At 45.0% G+C, this 20,659-nt stretch overlaps 1 protein-coding gene across 4 annotated transcripts in view; it reads right to left on the bottom strand.

Moving 5' to 3' along the window:
- Positions 1-20,659, bottom strand: part of STAG1 (stromal antigen 1) — a 379,263-nt gene that overhangs the window by 64,116 nt on the left and 294,488 nt on the right. For all 4 annotated transcript variants that reach the window (XM_038415259.2, XM_038415257.2, XM_043492802.1 and 1 more), the window contains one exon: positions 15,861-15,953. In XM_038415259.2, coding sequence (XP_038271187.1) covers positions 15,861-15,953 — 93 coding nt within the window. The remainder of the gene's footprint in view (positions 1-15,860; positions 15,954-20,659) is intronic.

The raw sequence follows: 20,659 nt of genomic DNA, 5'->3' as shown, positions 1-20,659 counted from the left end.
TAAACAACATTCTCATCTTCTCTGAAAATCAAGAGCCCCACGACTGTCACGTACATATCATTCTAGATTGGCTTTGCTACAGAATCAACTCTATGCCAAGCCTGTGAAGTGTGAACTTGACAAGGAGATGGTGTAGTTCTTGGGTTACATCATCTCCCCAGCAGGCCTTGCCATAGACTCCTGCTAGATATTTGAGGGTGCCTTCCAATGTCATCACCACTGTGTGGTGGACACTGATTCGTGGGTTTTGCAAATTTTTACAGGCGATTCATTAAGGGGTTTTCCAGCCTGGTCGCTTCCTTAATGTTCCTCCACAAGGAGGAGGGCCAGATTCACCTGGTCCACTGACACACAGGCTACATTCGATCACCTGAAAAGACCCTTCACATCCACCCCCATTTGAACCCACCTAGACCTGACTCAGGCCTTAATCATTGAAACTGAAGCCTCAGACTTTGCAATAGGTGAAGTTCTTTCCCACTTTGCAGTTTCCCACCAGCTACTTCACCTCTGCACCATTTTCTCCTGGAAGTTGACCCTAATGGAGAAAAACTATGACATATGAGACAAGGAACTCCTGGCCATGAGGGCTGTCTTTGAGGAGTGGCATTACCTCCTCAAAAGGGTTCACACTCCTGTCTAAGTTTGGACTGATCACAAAAAACTAGAATACATACAGACAGCCTGATGGTGAAACCAACGCCAGATCTGCTGTGCACTTTTTCTATCCAGATTCAATTTTACAGTCACCTACACCCAGGAACTAAAATGGGGAAGGCAGATGTCCTGTCCCACAAGAACGAGCACTACAAAGTAGATGGAAAGCTCTGACCACCATTATCAAACCCTCCCATTTCATCAAAGGGACTGGCAAAGGCCATCTAATGACTATCATCTGCTCCCCAGTGACCTATGGCACCAATCTGCCAGTCCCTGGAAAATCCCTGTGCTTCCCTAGGATCAAGCTTCCATCTACAGCAAGGCCTCTTCTATCCATAGAGATTACCATTACACTCCTGAAGGAGACCCCCAACTACAAGTACTGAAGTTGTGCCATGACTTCCCCAGGGCAGGATATTTTGTCTAGCTTAAGAATCTGATTTCAAGGTATTTCTGATGGCAAACAAATGAAAAGACATCAAGGACTATGTTAAGATGTGTGATCTATGTGCCCACAATGAAAAATAGCACATGAGACCACTGGGCCTTCTCTAGCCCCTTCCCATGCCTCCACACCCCTGGTCCACCCTCTCAATGGACTTCATCGTGGAGTTGCCTCACTTTCAAGAGCACTTGGTGGTCCTGACAATTGTGGATCTCCTGAAAAAAAAAAAGACCCATTTCACCCCTGCCGTACACTTCAATCAGGCCATGAAATGGCACAGCTCTTTTTGAAACATCTTAACATGCCATGGCACGCCAGAAGACATTTCTGATTGGGGCACCCCATTTGTCTCCTGGTTCTAGGAAGAATTCCTCTGCATTCTTGGCACCAAACCCCTCATCTCAACTGCCTACCATCTTCAGACTGACAGCCAGACCAAAAGGGTCAACCAAACAATGGAACAGTACCTCTGCTGTTTCTTGAATTTTTACCAAGATGATTGGATTCCCCCATTATGCCTAGCCAAATTTGCTTATAATAAGAAGAAAAGGAGTACTTGTGGCACCTTAGAGACTAACAAATTTATTAGAGCATAAGCTTTCATGAGCTACAGCTCACTTCATCGGATGCATTTGGTGGAAAAAACAGAGGAGAGATTTATATATACACACACACACACACACACACACACACACACACACAGAGAACATGAAACAATGGGTTTATCATACACACTGTAAGGAGAGTGATCACTTAAGATAAGCCATCACCAGCAGCGGGGGGGGGGGAGGGGGGGGAGGAGGAAACCTTTCATGGTGACAAGCAAGGTAGGCTAATTCCAGCAGTTAACAAGAATATCAGAGGAACAGTGGGGGGTGGGGTGGGGGGAGAAATACCATGGGGAAATAGTTTTACTTTGTGTAATGACTCATCCATTCCCAGTCTCTATTCAAGCTTAAGTTAATTGTATCCAGTTTGCAAATTATTCCAATTCAGCAGTCTCTCGTTGAAGTCTGTTTTTGAAGCTTTTTTGTTGAAGTATAGCCACTCTTAGGTCTGTGATCGAGTGACCAGAGAGATTGAAGTGTTCTCCAACTGGTTTTTGAATGTTATAATTCTTGACGTCTGATTTGTGTCCATTCATTCTTTTACGTAGAGACTGTCCAGTTTGGCCAATGTAAACGGCAGAGGGGCATTGCTGCACTCTGTCCACATATCTATTCAGGGGATACCATCATAGGGCCTAATCACATCAGCCACACTATCAGAGGCTCGTTCACCTGCGAATCTACCAATGTGATATATGCCATCATGTGCCAGCAATGCCCCTCTGCCATGTACATTGGCCAAACTGGACAGTCTCTACGTAAAAGAATGAATCGACACAAATCAGACATCAAGAATTATAACGTTCAAAAACCAGTTGGAGAACACTTCAATCTCTCTGGTCACTCGATCACAGACCTAAGAGTGGCTATACTTCAACAAAAAAGCTTCAAAAACAGACTTCAACGAGAGACTGCTGAATTGGAATAATTTGCAAACTGGATACAATTAATTTAGGCTTGAATAGAGACTGGGAATGGATGAGTCATTACACAAAGTAAAACTATTTCCCCATGGTATTTCTCCCTCCCACCCCACCCCCCACTGTTCCTCTGATATTCTTGTTAACTGCTGGAATTAGCCTACCTTGCTTGTCACCATGAAAGGTTTTCCTCCTTTCCCCCCCCTGCTGCTGGTGATGGCTTATCTTAAGTGATCACTCTCCTTACAGTGTGTATGATAAACCCATTGTTTCATGTTCTCTGTGTGTGTGTGTGTGTGTGTGTATATATAAATCTCTCCTCTGTTTTTTCCACCAAATGCATCCGATGAAGTGAGCTGTAGCTCACGAAAGCTTATGCTCTAATAAATTTGTTAGTCTCTAAGGTGCCACAAGTACTCCTTTTCTTTCTGATATTCTTGTTAACTGCTGGAATTAGCCTACCTTGCTTGTCACCATGAAAGGTTTTCCTCCTTTCCCCCCCCTGCTGCTGGTGATGGCTTATCTTAAGTGATCACTCTCCTTACAGTGTGTATGATAAACCCATTGTTTCATGTTCTCTGTGTGTGTGTGTGTGTGTGTGTGTATATATAAATCTCTCCTCTGTTTTTTCCACCAAATGCATCCGATGAAGTGAGCTGTAGCTCACGAAAGCTTATGCTCTAATAAATTTGTTAGTCTCTAAGGTGCCACAAGTACTCCTTTTCTTTTTGCGAATACAGACTAACACGGCTGCTACTCTGAAACCTGTGCTTATAATAATGCAATCCATGTCTCCACCCAGCAAAGCCCATTCTTTGCATATTTTGATTTCTCCCCCATTTTCAGCCTGAACTATCAGAAGGCCCCTCCTGTTTTGGCAGCCATGGACTTGATCCTCCATCTTCAACAAATTCATCAGAGCTTACAGAGCATTTGGTTGCTGCCAAGGAGTCTTCTAAGAGTTATGCCAGTCACTATTGTCATATTGCCCTGGACTTAAATGTAGGTAATAAGGTCTGTCTTCCAGCCCAGACTTTAAAGTCATCCCATCCCTCTGCCAAGCTCAACTACAATTATCTCCAGCCATTTCAGACCCAGAAAATATATCCAGTGATCTTCAAACTCCAGCTCCTGGAGACCCTCAAGAGCCACCCCATCTTTCATTTCTCTCACCTAAACCAATCAACAACCTCTTCCCCAATCAGATAGCTCCGCCACAACCACCCATAATGGTCCAAGGCAAGAAGAATATGAGGTCCATCAAATCTTTGATTCCTAATGGATCAGGGTAAGCTCCAATACCTAGTGGACTGGAAGGGGTACAGGCTGGAGAAGCAATCCTGGGAGGCCACAGAAAAAAATCTATACCCCTTTCCTGTTATAGGAATTTCACCAGCGAAACTCCAACAAACCAAGACCAGGGCCCCTGGAAGGTCCCCTAGGGGAAGGGGCAGTCAGGAGCACAGCTGGCTCCCTGACTGATCGCTAGGCAAATCAGCAAGCCCAGCAGGCCCAATGAGCCTTCTCCAAATGGACTTGCTTCCTGATTGGGCAGGGGAGCCAGCAGCCTGCCACTTGAGCCTTACAGCGACAGCCGCATAGTGGTTGCTCAGTGCGTACCACACCCAGAGCTGGGCTTGCCTTGGTCCTTCCTCCAGCCCTTGTTCCAGCCCAACCCCCTGTCCTCTCCAGTCTAGTCTTTGATGCCCTGCCTTGTTCCTGATCCTGACTCCAGTTCCAACTTTTGGCTTGGCTTCTTGACCCTGAGTTCAACTTACCCTTTGGCTTGGTGTCCTGATCATGACCCTGGTTCTGACCCTTGGCTTGGCTCCTCGACCGTGATTCCAGCTTCACCCTCAGCCAGCACCTGACTCCTGGATCTATGCCCACCACTATTCTGAACTGCCACGGCAATGACCAGATAAGGTCCTGCCCCACCCACTAGGCAGGCTGCCCGTGCTCCAGCAGCTTAAATTAGTAACTCTACGTTGCATAAGTGCCGTGTGGTGCCTGTGAATATTCAGCACCTGAGTCTCTATAAGGGAGTGCAGCTTTTCAGCCATCTCTGTTCCTTTCTCCTCAGTCTCAGGGTCTAAGAATAAATAGGGAACCTAAGGCAGAAAGGAATATTGGTGGGTAGTTTGAATAAACAGAGATGTTCCTAGAACAGCAGCACTTGTAGGTTAGTAATCTTTCTTTCTCTGGAAATCTCTGTATGGTCCCACTCAAGGCAATCTGGAAGGCACACTTCCCAGGGGAAAGTGGGTTGAAGAGTTCTCAGCTGAAAAAGAACGAGGAGTCCAGTGACACCTTAAAGACTAACAGATTTATTTGGGCATAAGCTTTTGTGGGTAAAAAGCCCCACTTCTTCAGATGCATGGAGTGAAAATTACAGATACAAGCATAAATATACTGGCACATAAAGAGAAGAGAGTTAACTTATAAAAGGAGAACCAGTGATGACAAGGCATCTGTGTTTTAAATCTTTTTATTTACCCTATAAAGTTATCTTCCATCCTGATTTTGCAGGTGTGAGTCTTAAAAGAAGAATTTTATTAAAAAAAAAAAAGTAAGAAACTAATTGATTTTCAGTGTCCTAAAAACCAGGGATTTGGTATGTGCTCACTTTGTTAACCTATTGGTTCATATATTATTCTCAAGCCTCCCCAGGAAAGGGGGTGAAGGAGCTTGGGGAGGGATATTTCAGGAAGGGGGGGTGATAGGGCTCCAAGTGGCCCCTCCCTGAATGTTTGTTTAAATCACTTAGTAGTGGCAGCAATACCGTCCAAAGACAAGGAAAGGAATTTGTGCCTTGGGGAAATTTTTAATGTAAACTGGTGGAATATAAGCTTAGGGGATCTTTCATGGCAGTCCCCATATCTGTACCCCAGAGTTCAGAGTGGGTAGGGAATGCTGACACCCCCAGTGAGTAGTGCTGGTGGGGTACGCTATAAGGCCTAAAGGAGCTGTAAGGTTAGCCAGAGCATAACACAATTCAATACACACTGTAATCCATTTAGAGAGCCTCTGGAGAGAAGTGACATTCTCTTGACAATGCTCTCCATAGCATACAAATAATCTGAAGGATTTCTTACATACATAAAAGATTTACATAAAATTAACTTCCCTTTTAACATATAAGCCGTTTACCTTACTCTCCTCCGCAGGATGTGATGGGGCAACGCTCTGTCCCAGTCCTCTGATGTCCCAGAAACTGCTCAGACCTACTTTATTTTAGTGTTCAGCATGTATTTTATTCTAAATCCTTCCAACACCAGTGCAGTGAAACATCACCATTTTAAATCCTTACATTTTTCAGCCCCTCTTTCCTAGGAGGAAAAGAGATCTCCCCCTCTAGGGATCACTTTTATTCCAGGCTCAACTAGCCATATCCTCCCCTACTTTGTAACACTTCCTTCCTAGCTTTTATCAGGTTAGCCATCTGAGGGCTAATTAGTTTCTTAAATCCAGCCTCTGCTTTTGATTAGCTAATTGTTCAACGAGCCATCTCTAAGGGAACTAATTGAGGCTACAGCGATCAGAGTGCTGACCCATCTGTCAGTCCTCAGTGCTCTGTCACAATGGGCATGGGATTTAGAGAACAATACTTGTATTGAGGTACTCTGGTTTATGTGGAAATCCCAAAACACCTTAGAATGAAGGCTGAGGACAATATTGTCCTTGTAAAACAAAACCAAATATTAGTTATATATATAAATTAAATGGATTAAAAACTAGATAACTGGTCATTCACAAAATATAATTGTTAATGAAAAATCATCAGTTAGTGGGGTTGTTTCTATTCGGATCCTCTGGGGATTGGTTCTTGGCCCAACACTGTACAGTATTTTTTCAATGAGCGCTAGGAGAAAGTATAAAATCATTGCTGATAAAGTTTAGTGGAGTGGTAAATAATGATACGAAAAGGTCACTATATAGAGTGATCTGGATTGCTTGGTAATCTAGATGCAATTAAACAAGAAATATGTTCAAATGAATGGTCCTACATCTAAGAACAAGAATGTAGTCACACTTACAGGATAGGGGACTATATTCTGGAAAGTGGGGACTCTGAAAAGGGCTTTGAGGTAATCTAAGAGAACCAGCTGAACATGAACTCCCACTGCAATGCAGTGAGCAAAATAGGTAACACAATCCTTGGATGTAATAATAGGGGACTATCTAGTGGGAGTGGAGAGGTGGCATTATCACCGTATATGGAACTGGTGAGACTACTACTAGAATATTATGTAACCGTGTTTGATTCTGCTGCCCACACTTTTAAAAAGGAAGCTGAAACACTGGAGAAGATTCAGAGACAAGCCACAAGAATGATTTGAGGTTTGGAAAATGTGCCTTGAAATGAGAGATTAAAGGACCTCTATCTATTTAATTTACCAAAGAGACGATAAGAGGCGACTTAATCACAGTATATAAGCACCTAAAGAGGGAAAGTACCTGATCATAGATGGCTCTTCAAAGTAGAAGACAATGATATAAAAAGACCCAGTGGCTGAAATTCAAGATTAAAAATTTCAAACTAGAAATAAGATGCACATTTTAGCAGTGAGGGTAATTAATCACTGAAGCAGCTTAACAAGAGATGTATTGAATTCTCCATCATCTAGAGCAGGGCAGGCAAACTTTTTGGCCCGAGGGCAACATCTGGGTATGGAAATTGTACGGCAGGCCATGAATGCTCACAAAATTGAGGCTCTGGCTGGGGGTGTGGGCTCTGGGGTGAGGCTGAGGGGTTGGGGGTTCAGGAGGATGCTCCGTGCTGGCACTGAGGAGTTCAGAGGGCGCGAGGGGGATCAGGGCTGGGGCAGGAGGTTGGGGAACGGGAGGGGGTCAGAGGTGCAGGCTCTGGGCGGTGCTTACCTCAAGCAGCTCCCAGAAGCAGTAGCATTTCCCCCCTCTGGCTGTACACGAAGGCATGGCCAGGCAGCTCTACGTGGTGCCCCATCCACAGGCGCCACCCTGCAGCTCCCATTGGTGTGGTTCCCGGCCAATGGGAGCTGCGGGGGCTGCGCTTGGGGTGGAGGCAGTGTGCGGAGCCCCCTGGATGCCCCTATGCATAAGTGCCGGAGAGGGGACATGCTGCTGCTTCCGGGAGCCCTGCAGAGTGGGGCAAGCCCCTGCCTCCTCTCCCCAACGGGAGCTCGAGGGCCAGATTAAAACGTCAGATGCAGCCCTCGGGCCATAGTTTGCCCACCCTGATCTAGAGTTTTATCAAGACTGGATATATTCTATATGGCATGGTCTTATTCAATCACAAGTTGTTGGGCTAAATGCAGGAACACAGTGTGTGAAAACTATGGCTGTATTATGGAACAGGTCAGACTAGATGACAGTCAAGTTCTGGCCTTAAAATCGCTGACTCTGTGGGAGATCCAGCCATTAATGCCTGAAGCTCACTCACTCTTCTGGTGCAGCTTATAGTCAGAGTGAAGTGTTTTCAGAGGTGGGTATTAAAAGGTGTACTCCTTAGGGGTTTGAAATGATATCCCCACAGCTTTGTGAGGACTAGTTTCAGGTTCACTGGTGAGTGGCAGTTAAGTTGATCCTTCATGAATCTAGAGACAGTAGATAACTTGAATCTGTCCCAAGGAATATGACAGGCCAAGATGTCTGATAGATGGAACTTGACTGAAGAGAAAGCCCAGAGAACATGAGGGCCAAGAGACAGTCAAAGAGCTGAGGGACTGGTGCTGAGTCATGCTAAAAGCTATCAGCTCCATGTTTGTGCATACAATTTTCTGTAATAGTATATCCTGTACCACTCAGAGCAAATTAAATCACTGGTCATTAGAGTTCCATGTCTGAAGCTGTTAGATGGAGAGATTCCTGGATCAGTCCATTTGGTTTTGTTAGCAGGTCTTGGGATGCTAGGAGATGGTAATAAAAGTACACTGACCATTCCAGCAAGTCTGAAAACCAGCATTGTTTTATCTATGCTGGCACCACTAAGATGACAAGACTGATGGGGCTGGGATCTTTTTGATCATCATGAGGGATGAGTGGAATTGGTGAGAATGAACACAGCAGGCCTCTGCTCTAAATCAGCAAATATGCATCTTTAATGTACCCTCTATGTGGCAAACAGGGAAGAAGACTAACAGGAGCATTTCTGAGTAGCTACAAATTGGACCTCAGGAATGGTAACATACAAAAGCCAGTAGGAGAACACTTCAATCTTCCTGGACATTCTATAACATTCTGTAACAGATTTAAAAGTAGCTATACTTGAACAAAAAAACTTCAGAAACAGACTTCAAAGCGAAACAGCAGAACTAAAATTCACTTGCAAATTCAACACCATTAATTTGGGCTTAAATAGGGACTGGCTGGCTCATTACAAAAACAGCTTTGCCTCTCCTGGCATTGACACCTCCTCATCTATTTTTGGGAGTGGACTACATCCACCCTGATCGAATTGGTCCCTTCTCTTTATGTGTCATTATATAATGCCTGCATGCAGTGAAGAGCTGCCAAAATCTTAATAACGGGTTCCCTCCTCACCCCACGAGGGGGTTGTTGCCCACCCCCGCCCCCCAGGACTCCTGCCCCATCCAACCCCCCCACATTCCTTGACACCCCCTCTCAGGACCCCTGCCCCATCCACCCCTCTCCCCTGTTCCTTGACTGCCCCCAGAACTGGGCAGGAAGATCTCGTGGGCCACCATAGTAGGTGCCCACCTCACCCCTAAGAGTCAGAGGCACCTGCCAGGGGCAAGATGGGGAGTCCCACCAGTGCTTACCGGGGGCAGCTCCCAGGGAGCATCCGGCAGGTCCCTCTGGCTCCTAGGGGTGGGGGAGCGTAGTTGGGGGGGAGTGACTGCTCCCCCCACTGATCACATCAAAAGTGGCGCCTTAGGCGCCGACTCCCTGGGTGCTCCGGGGCTGGAGCACCCACGGGGAAAAATTGGTGGGTGCAGAGACCCCACCGGCAGCTCCCTGCCCCGCGCCCGGCCCCAGCTCACCTCCACTCCGCCTCCTCCCCTGAACCCACCGCCCCGCTCTGCTTCTCTATGCCCCCCCGCCAGCTTCCCGCGAATCAGCTGTTCAGTGGGAAGCCGGGGAGGACTGAGAAGCAGGCCGTGGCTTCCCGCTCAGGCTGATGGTGGCGGAGGTGAGCTGGGGCGGGGAGCAGTTCCCCTGTGTGCCGCCCCCCCCCCCGGGTTACCTGCTGCGGTGTGGGCGGCCCTCCTCGCGTCCCCCCTCCCCCGCCCGAGCTCACCTCCGCTCTACCTCGCTGGGCCTGAGCGGGAAGCTGCTGCTTGCTTCTTAGCCTACCCCAGCTTCCCGCACAAACAGCTGATTCGCGGGAAGCTTGGGGGGGCGGAGAAGCAGAGTGGGGCGGCGTGTTCAGGTAAGGAGGCGGAGCGGGGGTGAGCTGGGGCCGAGGTGGGGCCGGGAACTGCCGGTTCCCCAAATTTTCCCCTTGGGTGCTCCAGGGCTGGTGCACCCATGAAGTCGGTGCCTAAGGTGCCACTTTTCGCCGGTTAAATTTAGAAGTCCTTTTAGAACCGGTTGTCCCTCACGGAACAACCGGTTCTAAAAAGGCTTCTAAATTTAACAACCGAGTCTAGTGAACCGGTGCGAACCGGCTCCAGCTCACCACTGCCTGCATGTGTCATTTTCACTCCATGCATCTGAAGAAGTGGTTTTTTACCCACGAAAACTTATGAGTTAGTGCGGCGAGAATGTTCCTTCCCTGTCCTGGCTTAACTCAGAATTCATCCCTAGTGGAAGCTGTCAGCCCTTTTTATCTCGCATGCTGGGCTCTAATTGGCTTCTGCCTACTCCTGGTTCTTCTAGATACCACAGGACCAACTCTGGTTCTGCCTGCAGCTGATCATGGGAGGCCTCTCTAGGCATCCCCTGGAGATATGAACTCCCTACTCTTCCCTACCAGTGGGGCACCTTCTTAGGGCGAGGTGTGCCAAGGTGATGAGGCCTCTGGCAGCAAATAGTGAATGCCTAGTACACTCTGTCACAGGGAGGTTAGACACTATTCTGTCTAGGGTACATGTATACTACACCAGAGAAGATGATGGTCAGCAATAGAAAAATTATTGTGACTTGCAATGGATGGGATGTGCTATGTTCTGCTTCCTGCCAGAAGATAATTCCTGTGCATGAAGTGCAAGCTGATGGATAAAATGGAAGAAAAGATTCATGTTCTTGAAGAACTACAGAGCCTGCACTGCATCAGAGAGGCAGAAAAGTTCCTGGACAACTGAATTCAGGCATCACTGCCACAGATCCAGCAAGAAAAGGAACAGGATGTGAGGGAGCAGGACAGAATAGAAACTAGATGGAGGATTGGCAATTCATGGCCATTTGAGGAAAGAGCACAAGGAAGCATTCAACATGGCTGGAAGCAGAAGATGGGCAGTCTGTGAGCATGCAAGGAAAGAGAAACAGGAGAAATTCTACTCATCTAGAGGTATCGCATCACTATCAGGTACTCAGAATGGTAACCGCAGATATGTCTCTGAAGATTTAGCCAGAGGAAAGGAACAGGAGTCTACATGGGCCACACTTGAGGATGGACATTCAGCCCAATCGACGAGGATGCCAAGCATGACCAGGAAAAGATTTCTGACTGTCCAAAGAAGACGGACAATCCTCAATGGAGGCATGACATTAAGAAGAATGGACAGAATCTTCTGCAAGGGACAAAAGGATGGTGTGCTCTCTTCCTGTAGTGAAGAAAACATAAGCAAGACTGGATGGGATCCAGAAGACAGTGGGCAAGGCTCCACCTGCATATGTTATATATTGGTATGAATGAGAACTTCAAATGACGCTTCGCAGATTTTCAAAGTCCTGAGGGATCTCGAAAGGGAGCTGAAGGAGAGGAAAGTCCAAGTGCTCTTCTCTGGGATTCTTCCCGTTACAGAGCAAAATAAGACAGACAGATGATACTGGAGTGAACTGTTGGCTAGATAAGTGGCTAGGTAAAAGTAGAGGATTTTATATATGTGGAACTTTGGGTCACCTTTTATGGGGAAAGGACAACATATGTGTCACAGATTTGGTCGAGCTCCCACTGCTGGCAGCCCACCAGACGACTGTGTGTGGATCTGATTACCCAGGTGTTTTAAATCTCTAGAGCAGGGGTCTCAAACTCAAATGACCAGGAGGGCCACATGAGGACTAGTACATTGGCCTGAGGGCCGCACCACTGACCCCCCCCGCTGCTGCCCCGCCCCCACTCCACCCCTTCCATGAGGCCCCGCTCCTGCCCCGCCTCTTCCCTGACCCCATTCCAACCCCTTCCCCGAAATTCCCATCCCAACTCCGCCCCCTCCCTGCCCCCAGGGGATGGAGGAGGGGTGCAGGATGCATCAGGGGGCTCAGGGCAGGGGGGCAGGGGGTCTGGGTGTGGCAGGCAGCTCAGGGCAGGGGGTTGGGGTGCAGGATGGGGTGTGGGGTGCAGCAGGAGACTCAGGGCAGTGGGTTGGGTTCAGGGTGCAGCAGGGGGCTCAGGGCAGGGGGGCGGGTGCAGGAGGGGTGTGGGCTGCAGCAGGGGCTCAGGACAGAGGGTCAGGGTGCAGGAGGGGTATGGGGTGCAGGAGGGGGCTCAGGGCAGGGGGTTTGGCTGCAGGAGGGGCTCTGGGGGCGGGTCCGGCCCAGCGCACAGCAGGGGCAGGGCAGGCTCCCTGCCAGCCTGCCCGGCTCCCTGCCTGTCCTGCCCCCGCGCCGCTCCAGGAAGCGGCTGGGACCTGGGGGGGTCCACAGGGGTCTGTGTGTTGCCCTGGCCACTCCTCCAGGTGCCTCCCCCAAAGCTCCCATTGGCTGGGAACGGGGAACCGCTTCCCGGAGCAGCGCAGGGGCACCGGGCTGGAGCCGCTCTAGGTAAACACTGGGGGGGCCGCAGAAAATAACCCCATGGGCCACCTATTTGAGACCCCTGCTCTAGAGTCTGAACAGAGCCCAGGCACTATCCTAGTCTTAGGGCCCCTAGGCACACAATCAGAGTGAAGATCCTCTGAATAACACTCCCACCTGAGAGTTGCAAGCACAGGGTCCAGCTGCCCAGCCCCTGGAACCAGCACTGACCACTTAGACTCCGCCTGCAGCTTAAGCACAGCATCTGCCAGAATTCCACTGAATGCGTGAGCCTGCTGGGTTACGGTTTAGGTCTCTTTGGAGCCATGTGGTAGATGTAGCCCATAACAAACACACACTTTGCACAGACATTTAATACATTATTGGGTTTTATTTACTTACCAGAGAAATATAAAGACCCACACAAAAATAATAAACCCTACATGCATTTCCTTCTCTCTAGTTCACCCTTCCTTTGGGGGACCATCTGAGTTCAGACAGTCAGCTCCTCTGCCCCCTTACCTCATCCAGCTCCTGCAGCAGCTTCCCTCATCTTAAGATGATAAAAATAGCCAGAGAGAGAGAGCCAGTAGAGCAGCTTCTGCCCTATATAACCTTGCAGTCTCCTCTGTCAGGTGACTCCATTTAACTTCAACAAGTGATCCCAGACTCTTACCAGTTGACTTCATTGCTAGGTGACTGGTCCCCTGATAAACCAGTTCTCCTGGGTGGGAGTCAGAGACTCTTTTGTATAGAGTTCAGTATGTCTCCACTTAAGTCAATATACCTCCTTTGTTATCCTTTTGGAATTCTAGGAATTCATAATCTCACACACAATTCATAAATTGTGCAGTCTTATTCCCCAAATCACCAGAGTATGGTTTGGATTTAGTAGATGGGGAACCAAGGATGGACTAGTCGGGAGATCGTTCAACTAGCAACAACAGAGAAGAGTATTAAGGGGGAAGCAAAATGCAAATACAAAAACACAACTCAGACCCAGGTATCATGAATGTAAAGGATCAAGGTGTCAAGGGATAAAGAGAAGAAGTTATTTAATTGTCTACATATCTATGCTTGAAGGCTGGGAAATAAACAACAGGAATTAGAAATACTCATTTTTTAAAAGAAATTTGACACAAATAGTATTATGGAAATCTGGTGGGATGAGTCACATGACTGGAATGTTAAAATCACTGGCTACAGCTTATTGGGAAAAATAGAGCATGCAGGAGGGAAGGGCAATGTCACTGTATATCAAAGATACTATTAGCAGCTTTTGAATAATTCACAGTTCTGAAATGCAGAACCTGGAATGCTTCTGGCTCAGAGTTCCAAATGATAAAGCACAGAATCACCTAAACATGTTTTAGACACCAAATAAGACTAGACAACAGGATGAACAGCTCTTTAAACATCTATTTATACCATGTAGAAAGAAAAACTGAATTATCATGGGTGCTTTCAATCTGGGGGACATATGGTGGAGGATTCATGCTACCAGTTGTGAAATGTCCTTGGAGCTTCTAAAAATCAGTGCTTTAAAAGGCCCAATTTTCCAAAGCTGAAAACAATTATGAACAAAACTGACCAGGAGGAGAAACTTAGACAAAACAATGTGAATTATAATTTGGAGTTGTTTAAGAAAACTTAATCAAATACACCAAAAAGTCCACAATCTGACAATCACAAAATAAGGCTTTTTTTTATTTAAAATGAGAGTAAAAAGCCATCCTAGATAAGAAGGGAAATGAATGCAGTAATAAAATTCTATCACTCAAACAACTGGAAAAGTGGGAAGTTGAGAGCAATGACTATAAATTAGCAGTTATGAAATACAGACAATTTGATAAGGAAAGCTAAAGATATCAGTGAAAAAAATTTTGGCCACTAGGGTCAAGGACAATACAAAGGAATTTAAAAAAGATCTCAGGAACAAAATCAGGAAATCCTAGCAATGGTATAGGTCTATCACTAGATAAGGATGGTAAAATTGTCAATGCTGATATAGAAAATGGAGAAGTGTTCAATAAATATTTCTGATCTGAATTTGAAAAGAAGCTGGATGACATATTCACATCCTACAACGATAATGAAATATGCTTTATGTCAACAGTAACTAGGCAAAATATTAAACAGAGGCTACTAAAGTTAAATATTTTAAATCTGCAGAAAGGGATAGTTGTACCCAAAAGTTTAAGATGAATTGGCTAAGGAAATCTCAGAGCTGTTGATGTTTAACAAATCCTGGAACACTGGGAAAATTTCAGAGAAATGGAGAAAAGATAATGTGCCAAAATTTAAAAAGGATAAATGGGATAATCTAGGTAATGACAGGATGGTTAGCCTCACACTGATGCTGGGCAAGTTCCTGGGAAAGCCTTCAGGAATATATTAAAGGATACTGACAAAATTAATGCAAACCAACCTAGTTTTACAGAACATAGATATTGTCAAGCAAGCTTTATATTGTCTTTTGATGAAATTGCACAAAATATTGATAAACCCTTATATATAAGGGCCAATTCTGACAGGAGACCCTTCCAATATCTAATATACAGTAATGGGCAATTACACTCAACTATGAAAAGCTGCCTACCCATATAATCATAATGCATGTGTGCACGCACACAGAATTTCAACCACCCTGGCAAACAGGGAAGGAAGCAGTAAGCCCTGAGTCTCAAGGAAGTGAACATTATGAGAACTAAAAAATTCCCAAAATATGATTTTTTGAGGTAGGAACTAACAGGAAGAGACACTGACAGGATATATCAATTTTGAAGAAAAACTGAGTTTTCCTTAAGAAGAAATGGTTGCTTGTAAATAGAAAGACTATTGCAAAACAACATCTGAGATCACTGATTCAGTGTCCTCCAGGGTATTCCTATACCATAGCGACAATAAAAGAACTGCTATGGGAGACACTGGTTCTCCTGTTGGGGAAGCGTGCAGCATGCTTTACAGGAGCCAATGGCTTGTAGCTCTAGAAGTATCAGAGTTCTCCACTCTCAAATTGGCACAGACAGAGAAGTGAAGAACTGTCACAGCATGTACCCGTAGGATATTGCATTTTGTTGCATTACTGGGGCAGCATAATGTGAAACAGTGTTAAATATATACACCACTAAAACTCTACATGCCAAATTAATCTCTGATGTAAAGTCATTGTCTATAGTGCAGGATGAATTTGGCTCTAGATGTATTATGGTGTGCTCAGAAAGGTCTGTATGAATATATTTCTGTGGACAGTTTGTTTGGTTTATTAAAAAGAATAGCACAGAAGACTGTTTCATCACAAGACTGATCTAATAAAAACCTCTTCTTGGCTCTTGCTATGCTTAAATAATCAAACTTTTGTAAAGAACATGTGAGTGCATTTCTTACCTGTTCTTTGACTGGAGTGTTGACATTCGATAGGCACTGCTGGCAGACAGCCAGAAAGGATTTCACAGTTTTCCTCAATACCAACAAGTCCTCCTGAATAAACATCAAAAAGGGATAATATTCTTTAATATTAGAGCACAAAAACTTAAGATCATGAGAATGGCCATTCTGGGTGAGACAAATGGTCCATCTAGCCCAGTATCCTGTCTTCTGACAGTGGCTGTGCCAGATACTTCAGAGGGAATGAACAGAACAGGGCAATTAGTGAGTGATCCATCCCCTGTCATCAAGTTACAGCTTCTGGCAGTGAGAGGTTTAGGGACACCCTAAATCTGGAGATGGGGATGTGTCCCTGACCATCTTGGCTAATAGGCACTGATGGACCTATCCTCCATGAACTTATAAAATTATTTTTTGAACAGTTATAGTTTTGGCTTCACAACATCCCTGGCAACAAGTTCCACAGATTGGCTGTGTTTGTGTGAAGAAGTACTTCCTTATGTTTGTTTTAAACCTGCTACTTATTAATTTCATTGGGTTATCCCTGGGTCCTTGTGTTATGTGAAGGAGTAAATAACATTTCCTTATTCACTTTCTCCACACCAGTCATGATTTTATAGCACTTTATCATACCACCTCAGTCATCTCTTTTCTAAGATGAACAGTCCCAGTCTTGTTTATGTCTCCTCATATGGAAGCTGTTCCAAATCCCTAATCATTTTGGTTGCCCTTCTCTATACTTTTTTCAATTCTAATATAACTTTTTTGAGATGGGGTGACCAGAACTGCATGCAGTATTCCAGGTGTGGATATCCCATGGATTTATATAGTTGCATTATGGTATTTTTCTGCCTTATTTACTCTCCCTTTCCTAGTGTTTGCTATCATTCTGTTAGCTTTTTTGACTGCTGCAGCCCAATGAGTTCATATTTTCAGAGTAGTATCCATGATGACTTCAAGGTCTCTTTCTTGAAAAATAACAGCCAGTTTACATCCCATCATTGTGTATGTATTGTTGGATTATGTTTTCCAGTGGGCATTACTTTGCATTTATCGAATTTCATCACCAATTTTCTTGCCCAGTAACTCAATTTTGTGAGATCCCTTTGTAATCCTTTGCAGTCAGCTTTGGACTTAACTATCTTGAGTAATTTTGTATTGTTTTCAAACTTTGCCACCTCACTCTTTACCCTTTTTCCAGGTAATTTATGAACATGTTGAACAGCACCGATCTCAGTACAGATCCCTGGGGGACCCTGTTATGTATCACTCTCCATTGTGAAAAGAAAAGGAGTATTTGCGGCAACTTAAAGACTAACAAATTTATTTGAGCATAAGCTTTCGTGAGCTACAGCTCACTTCATCGGTGATCCGATGAACTGAGCTGTAGCTCACAAAAGCTTATGCTCAAATAAATTTGTTAGTCGCTAAGGTGCCACAAGTACTCCTTTTCTTTTTGCGAATACAGACTAACACGGCTGCTACTCTGAAAACTCTCCATTGTGAAAACTTACCATTTATTCCTACCCTTTGTTTCCTATCTTTTAATCAGTTACTGATCCATAAGGCGACCGTCCCTCTTATCCTAGGGCAGTTTACTTTGCTTAAGAGCCTTTGGTGTGGGACCTTGTCAAAGGCTTTCCAAAAGTCCAATATACTATATCAACTGGATCCCCCTGGATCACTGTCCATGTGCCTGTTGCACTCTCACAGAATTCTAATAGGTTGGTGAGGGATGATTTCACTTTAGAAAAGCCAAACATAATGTGTTCATCTATGGATCTAAAATTCTGTTCTTTACTATAATGTCAACCAATTTGCCTGGTACTGAAGTTAGACTTACTGGCCTGTAATTGCCTCTGGAGCCATTTTTTAAAAATTGGCACTACATTAGCTATCCGTCAGTCATCTAGTATAGAAGATGATTTAAGTGATAGGTTACATAACAGTCAGTAGTTCTGCAATTTCATATCTTAGTTCCTTCAGAATTCTTGGGTGAATACTATCTGGTCCTGATGACTTATTACTGTTTATCAATCTGTTCCAAAACCTCCTCAACTGACATCTCAGTCTAGGAGAGTTCTTCAGATTAGTCACCTAAAAAGAATAGTTTGGGTGTGGGAAACTCCTTCACATCCTTTGCACTGAAGACCAATGGAAAAAATTCATTTAGCTTCTCCACAACGGCCTTACCTTCCTTGAGTGCTGCTTTAGCACCTTGATTCTCCAAAGGTCCTATTGATTGATTGTCAGGCTTCCTGCCTCTGATTACTTTAAAAAACTTTTTGCATTAGTTTTTGGGTCTTTTGGTAGTTGCCCTTCAAATTCCTTTTTGGCCTGCCTAATAATATTTTTACACTCGACTTGCCAGAATTTATAGTCCTTTCTATTTTCCTCACTAGCATTTGACTTCCAATTTTGAAAGGATGTCTTTTTGCCTCTAACCACTTCTTTTCCTCCCGTTTAGCGATGGTGGAATTTTTCTGGTCCTCTTACTGTTTTTTATTTGCAATATACATTTAATTTTATTAAATCTATTGTGGTGTTTTTAAATAGTTTCCATGCATTACACAATCTATTGTGGTGTTTTTAAATAGTTTCCATGCAGTTTTCAGGCATTTCACTCCTTTGAGTGTTCTTTTTAATTTCCATTTAAACCAGCTTTCTAATTTTTGTGTAGTTCCTGTTTTTGAAGCTAAATGCTATTATGGTGGGTTTCTTTGGTATTCCCCCCTATTATTAATAATATATTAAACCCCCATTCCCAATCTATTAATAATAGATTACCAGGACAAGAAAAATAAAAGAGTTGACAAATAATTTCACACACAATCAAGCCTACAGCTCTCCAAGCAAAAATGGAGAGGCAATGAAAAGAAAACAAGGAGCTCTCTGGAGAGGCATTGTCTGTATTGCACCTAGCACAGCTGAACTTTGCAAAGGGGTCTAGGTACCACTCTGATAATAAACAATAATAAGAATATACTACCACCACATCCAAGATATTTTTAAATACAGATACCAGTTACAAGCTTGAATTTTAAATGTAGATTTCAATTTTAAAAGTTTTCAAACAAAAATTTAAGACAACAAAGTAAACCTATATGGTATTTATCTAGAACTTGGTACCAGGATAATTCAACATGAAAATAAAAATCTGTTAAACATCAATAAACATGAATCAAGTCCAACAACATCACAAGGTCCTAACAATCTGCAGAGAGGGGAGCTAGAAAGTCAAGCTTGCTTTGTAGAAAAACTTGCTGAAGTACTGGCCCAGGAATAGGAATTAACGACTTGGGGACTAGAGGGAGGGAGGCTTGAGGGACTGGAGAATGGAGGATTCACTGGGAATAAATGGTGCATTGGGAAGTGTGTGGGTAACTGATGGATCGGGGGGACATCTGATGGAATTATAGATTTGGGTGATGGGAAAGATGGTTACCTACTTTTCCTTAACTGTTGGTCTTCAAGATATGTGTTGCATATGTCCATTCCATTGTAGGTGTGTGAATACTCATTCATAGTTGTCAAAGGTTTTTTGCTCAGCAGTACTGTCAGGGCAGCATGAGCATCCCTGCCTTGCGCCAGTGCATGCAGTTATAGAGGGCCCCATTACCCCCAGCCCTCCTGAGTTCCTTCCTCCTGGAGCAGAGGTGGCCAACCTGTGGCTCCGGAGCCACACGCAGCTCTTCAGAAGTTAATATGCGGCTCCTTGTATAGGTACTGACTCCGGGGCTGGAGCTACAGGCGCCAACTTTCCAGTGTGCCAGGGGATGCTCACTCCTCAACCCCTGGCTCTGCCCCCACTCCATTCCACCCCTTCCCGCCCCCTCCCCTGAGCCTGCTGTGCCCTTGCTCCTCCCCTCCACAAACTCCTGCATGCCACAAAACAGTTGATCGGGGGATGCGGGGAGAGAGGGGGAAGTGCTGATCAGCGAGGCTGCTGGTGGGTGGGAGGCACTGGGAGCGGGATGGGGGAGCTGATGGGGGGCTGCTGACGTATTACTGTGGCTCTTTGGCAATGTATATTGGTAAATTCTGGCTCCTTTTCAGGCTCAGGTTGGCCATCCCTATCCTGGAGAGACTCCAGTGGAAGGAGGGTGGATGGTGCAATGGAGATGTGTAACTTTCCCTGAACAACAGCATTTATGGAAAAGTCAGGTAATTGTTTTAATTCTTCAAAAGTGATTCACATGTCCATTCCACTTTAGGTGACACACAGTTCAAGCTGGAGGTGGGTTCGGCGTCTACTTGAACAGGGATTGTAGGACCAACTGTCCACATTGGGCATCATCTCTAGACTGAGGAGCGATGGCACAGTGGGAAGTAAATGTGTGGATCGAAGACCAGATGGGCATCTGGGCCAGAAAGCCTGCAGAAGCTGCCTGTGATTTAGTTGAACGAGCCACCACTTTTGATGAAGGTTCTGTATCTGCCAAAGTATTTTATATATATATATAAAGTAAAGTAAAACAGTAAAACAGAAAAAAACATGCTTGTTGACATTCAAGTAATTACATTGTTGAGGCAAGATTTCCCTTCACAAAAGCCATGTTGACTCTTCCCCAACATATTCCAGCCACTGGACCTTGTTACACTTTGCTAAAGAACCTTCTAGTGTTAGGTATCTTCCACCTGTGTAGTCCATGATCAAGATGTTTCTTAATATTCTCTTTGGTAGATAGAGTTAGCTCCTCGACCAGTCTTACCAATGACATATACCAAGGTAGTATCACCTCCTTGGTCCTACTCAGCACTCCTCTATTAACATAGCAAAGTATCGTGTTAGCCCTTTT

Source organism: Dermochelys coriacea, chromosome 9 (genome assembly GCF_009764565.3).
Source record: "Dermochelys coriacea isolate rDerCor1 chromosome 9, rDerCor1.pri.v4, whole genome shotgun sequence".
Lineage (NCBI taxonomy): Eukaryota > Metazoa > Chordata > Testudines > Dermochelyidae > Dermochelys > Dermochelys coriacea.
The sequence above is the reverse complement of the archived record's forward strand: the minus strand, read 5'-3'. Positions and strand labels throughout refer to the sequence as shown.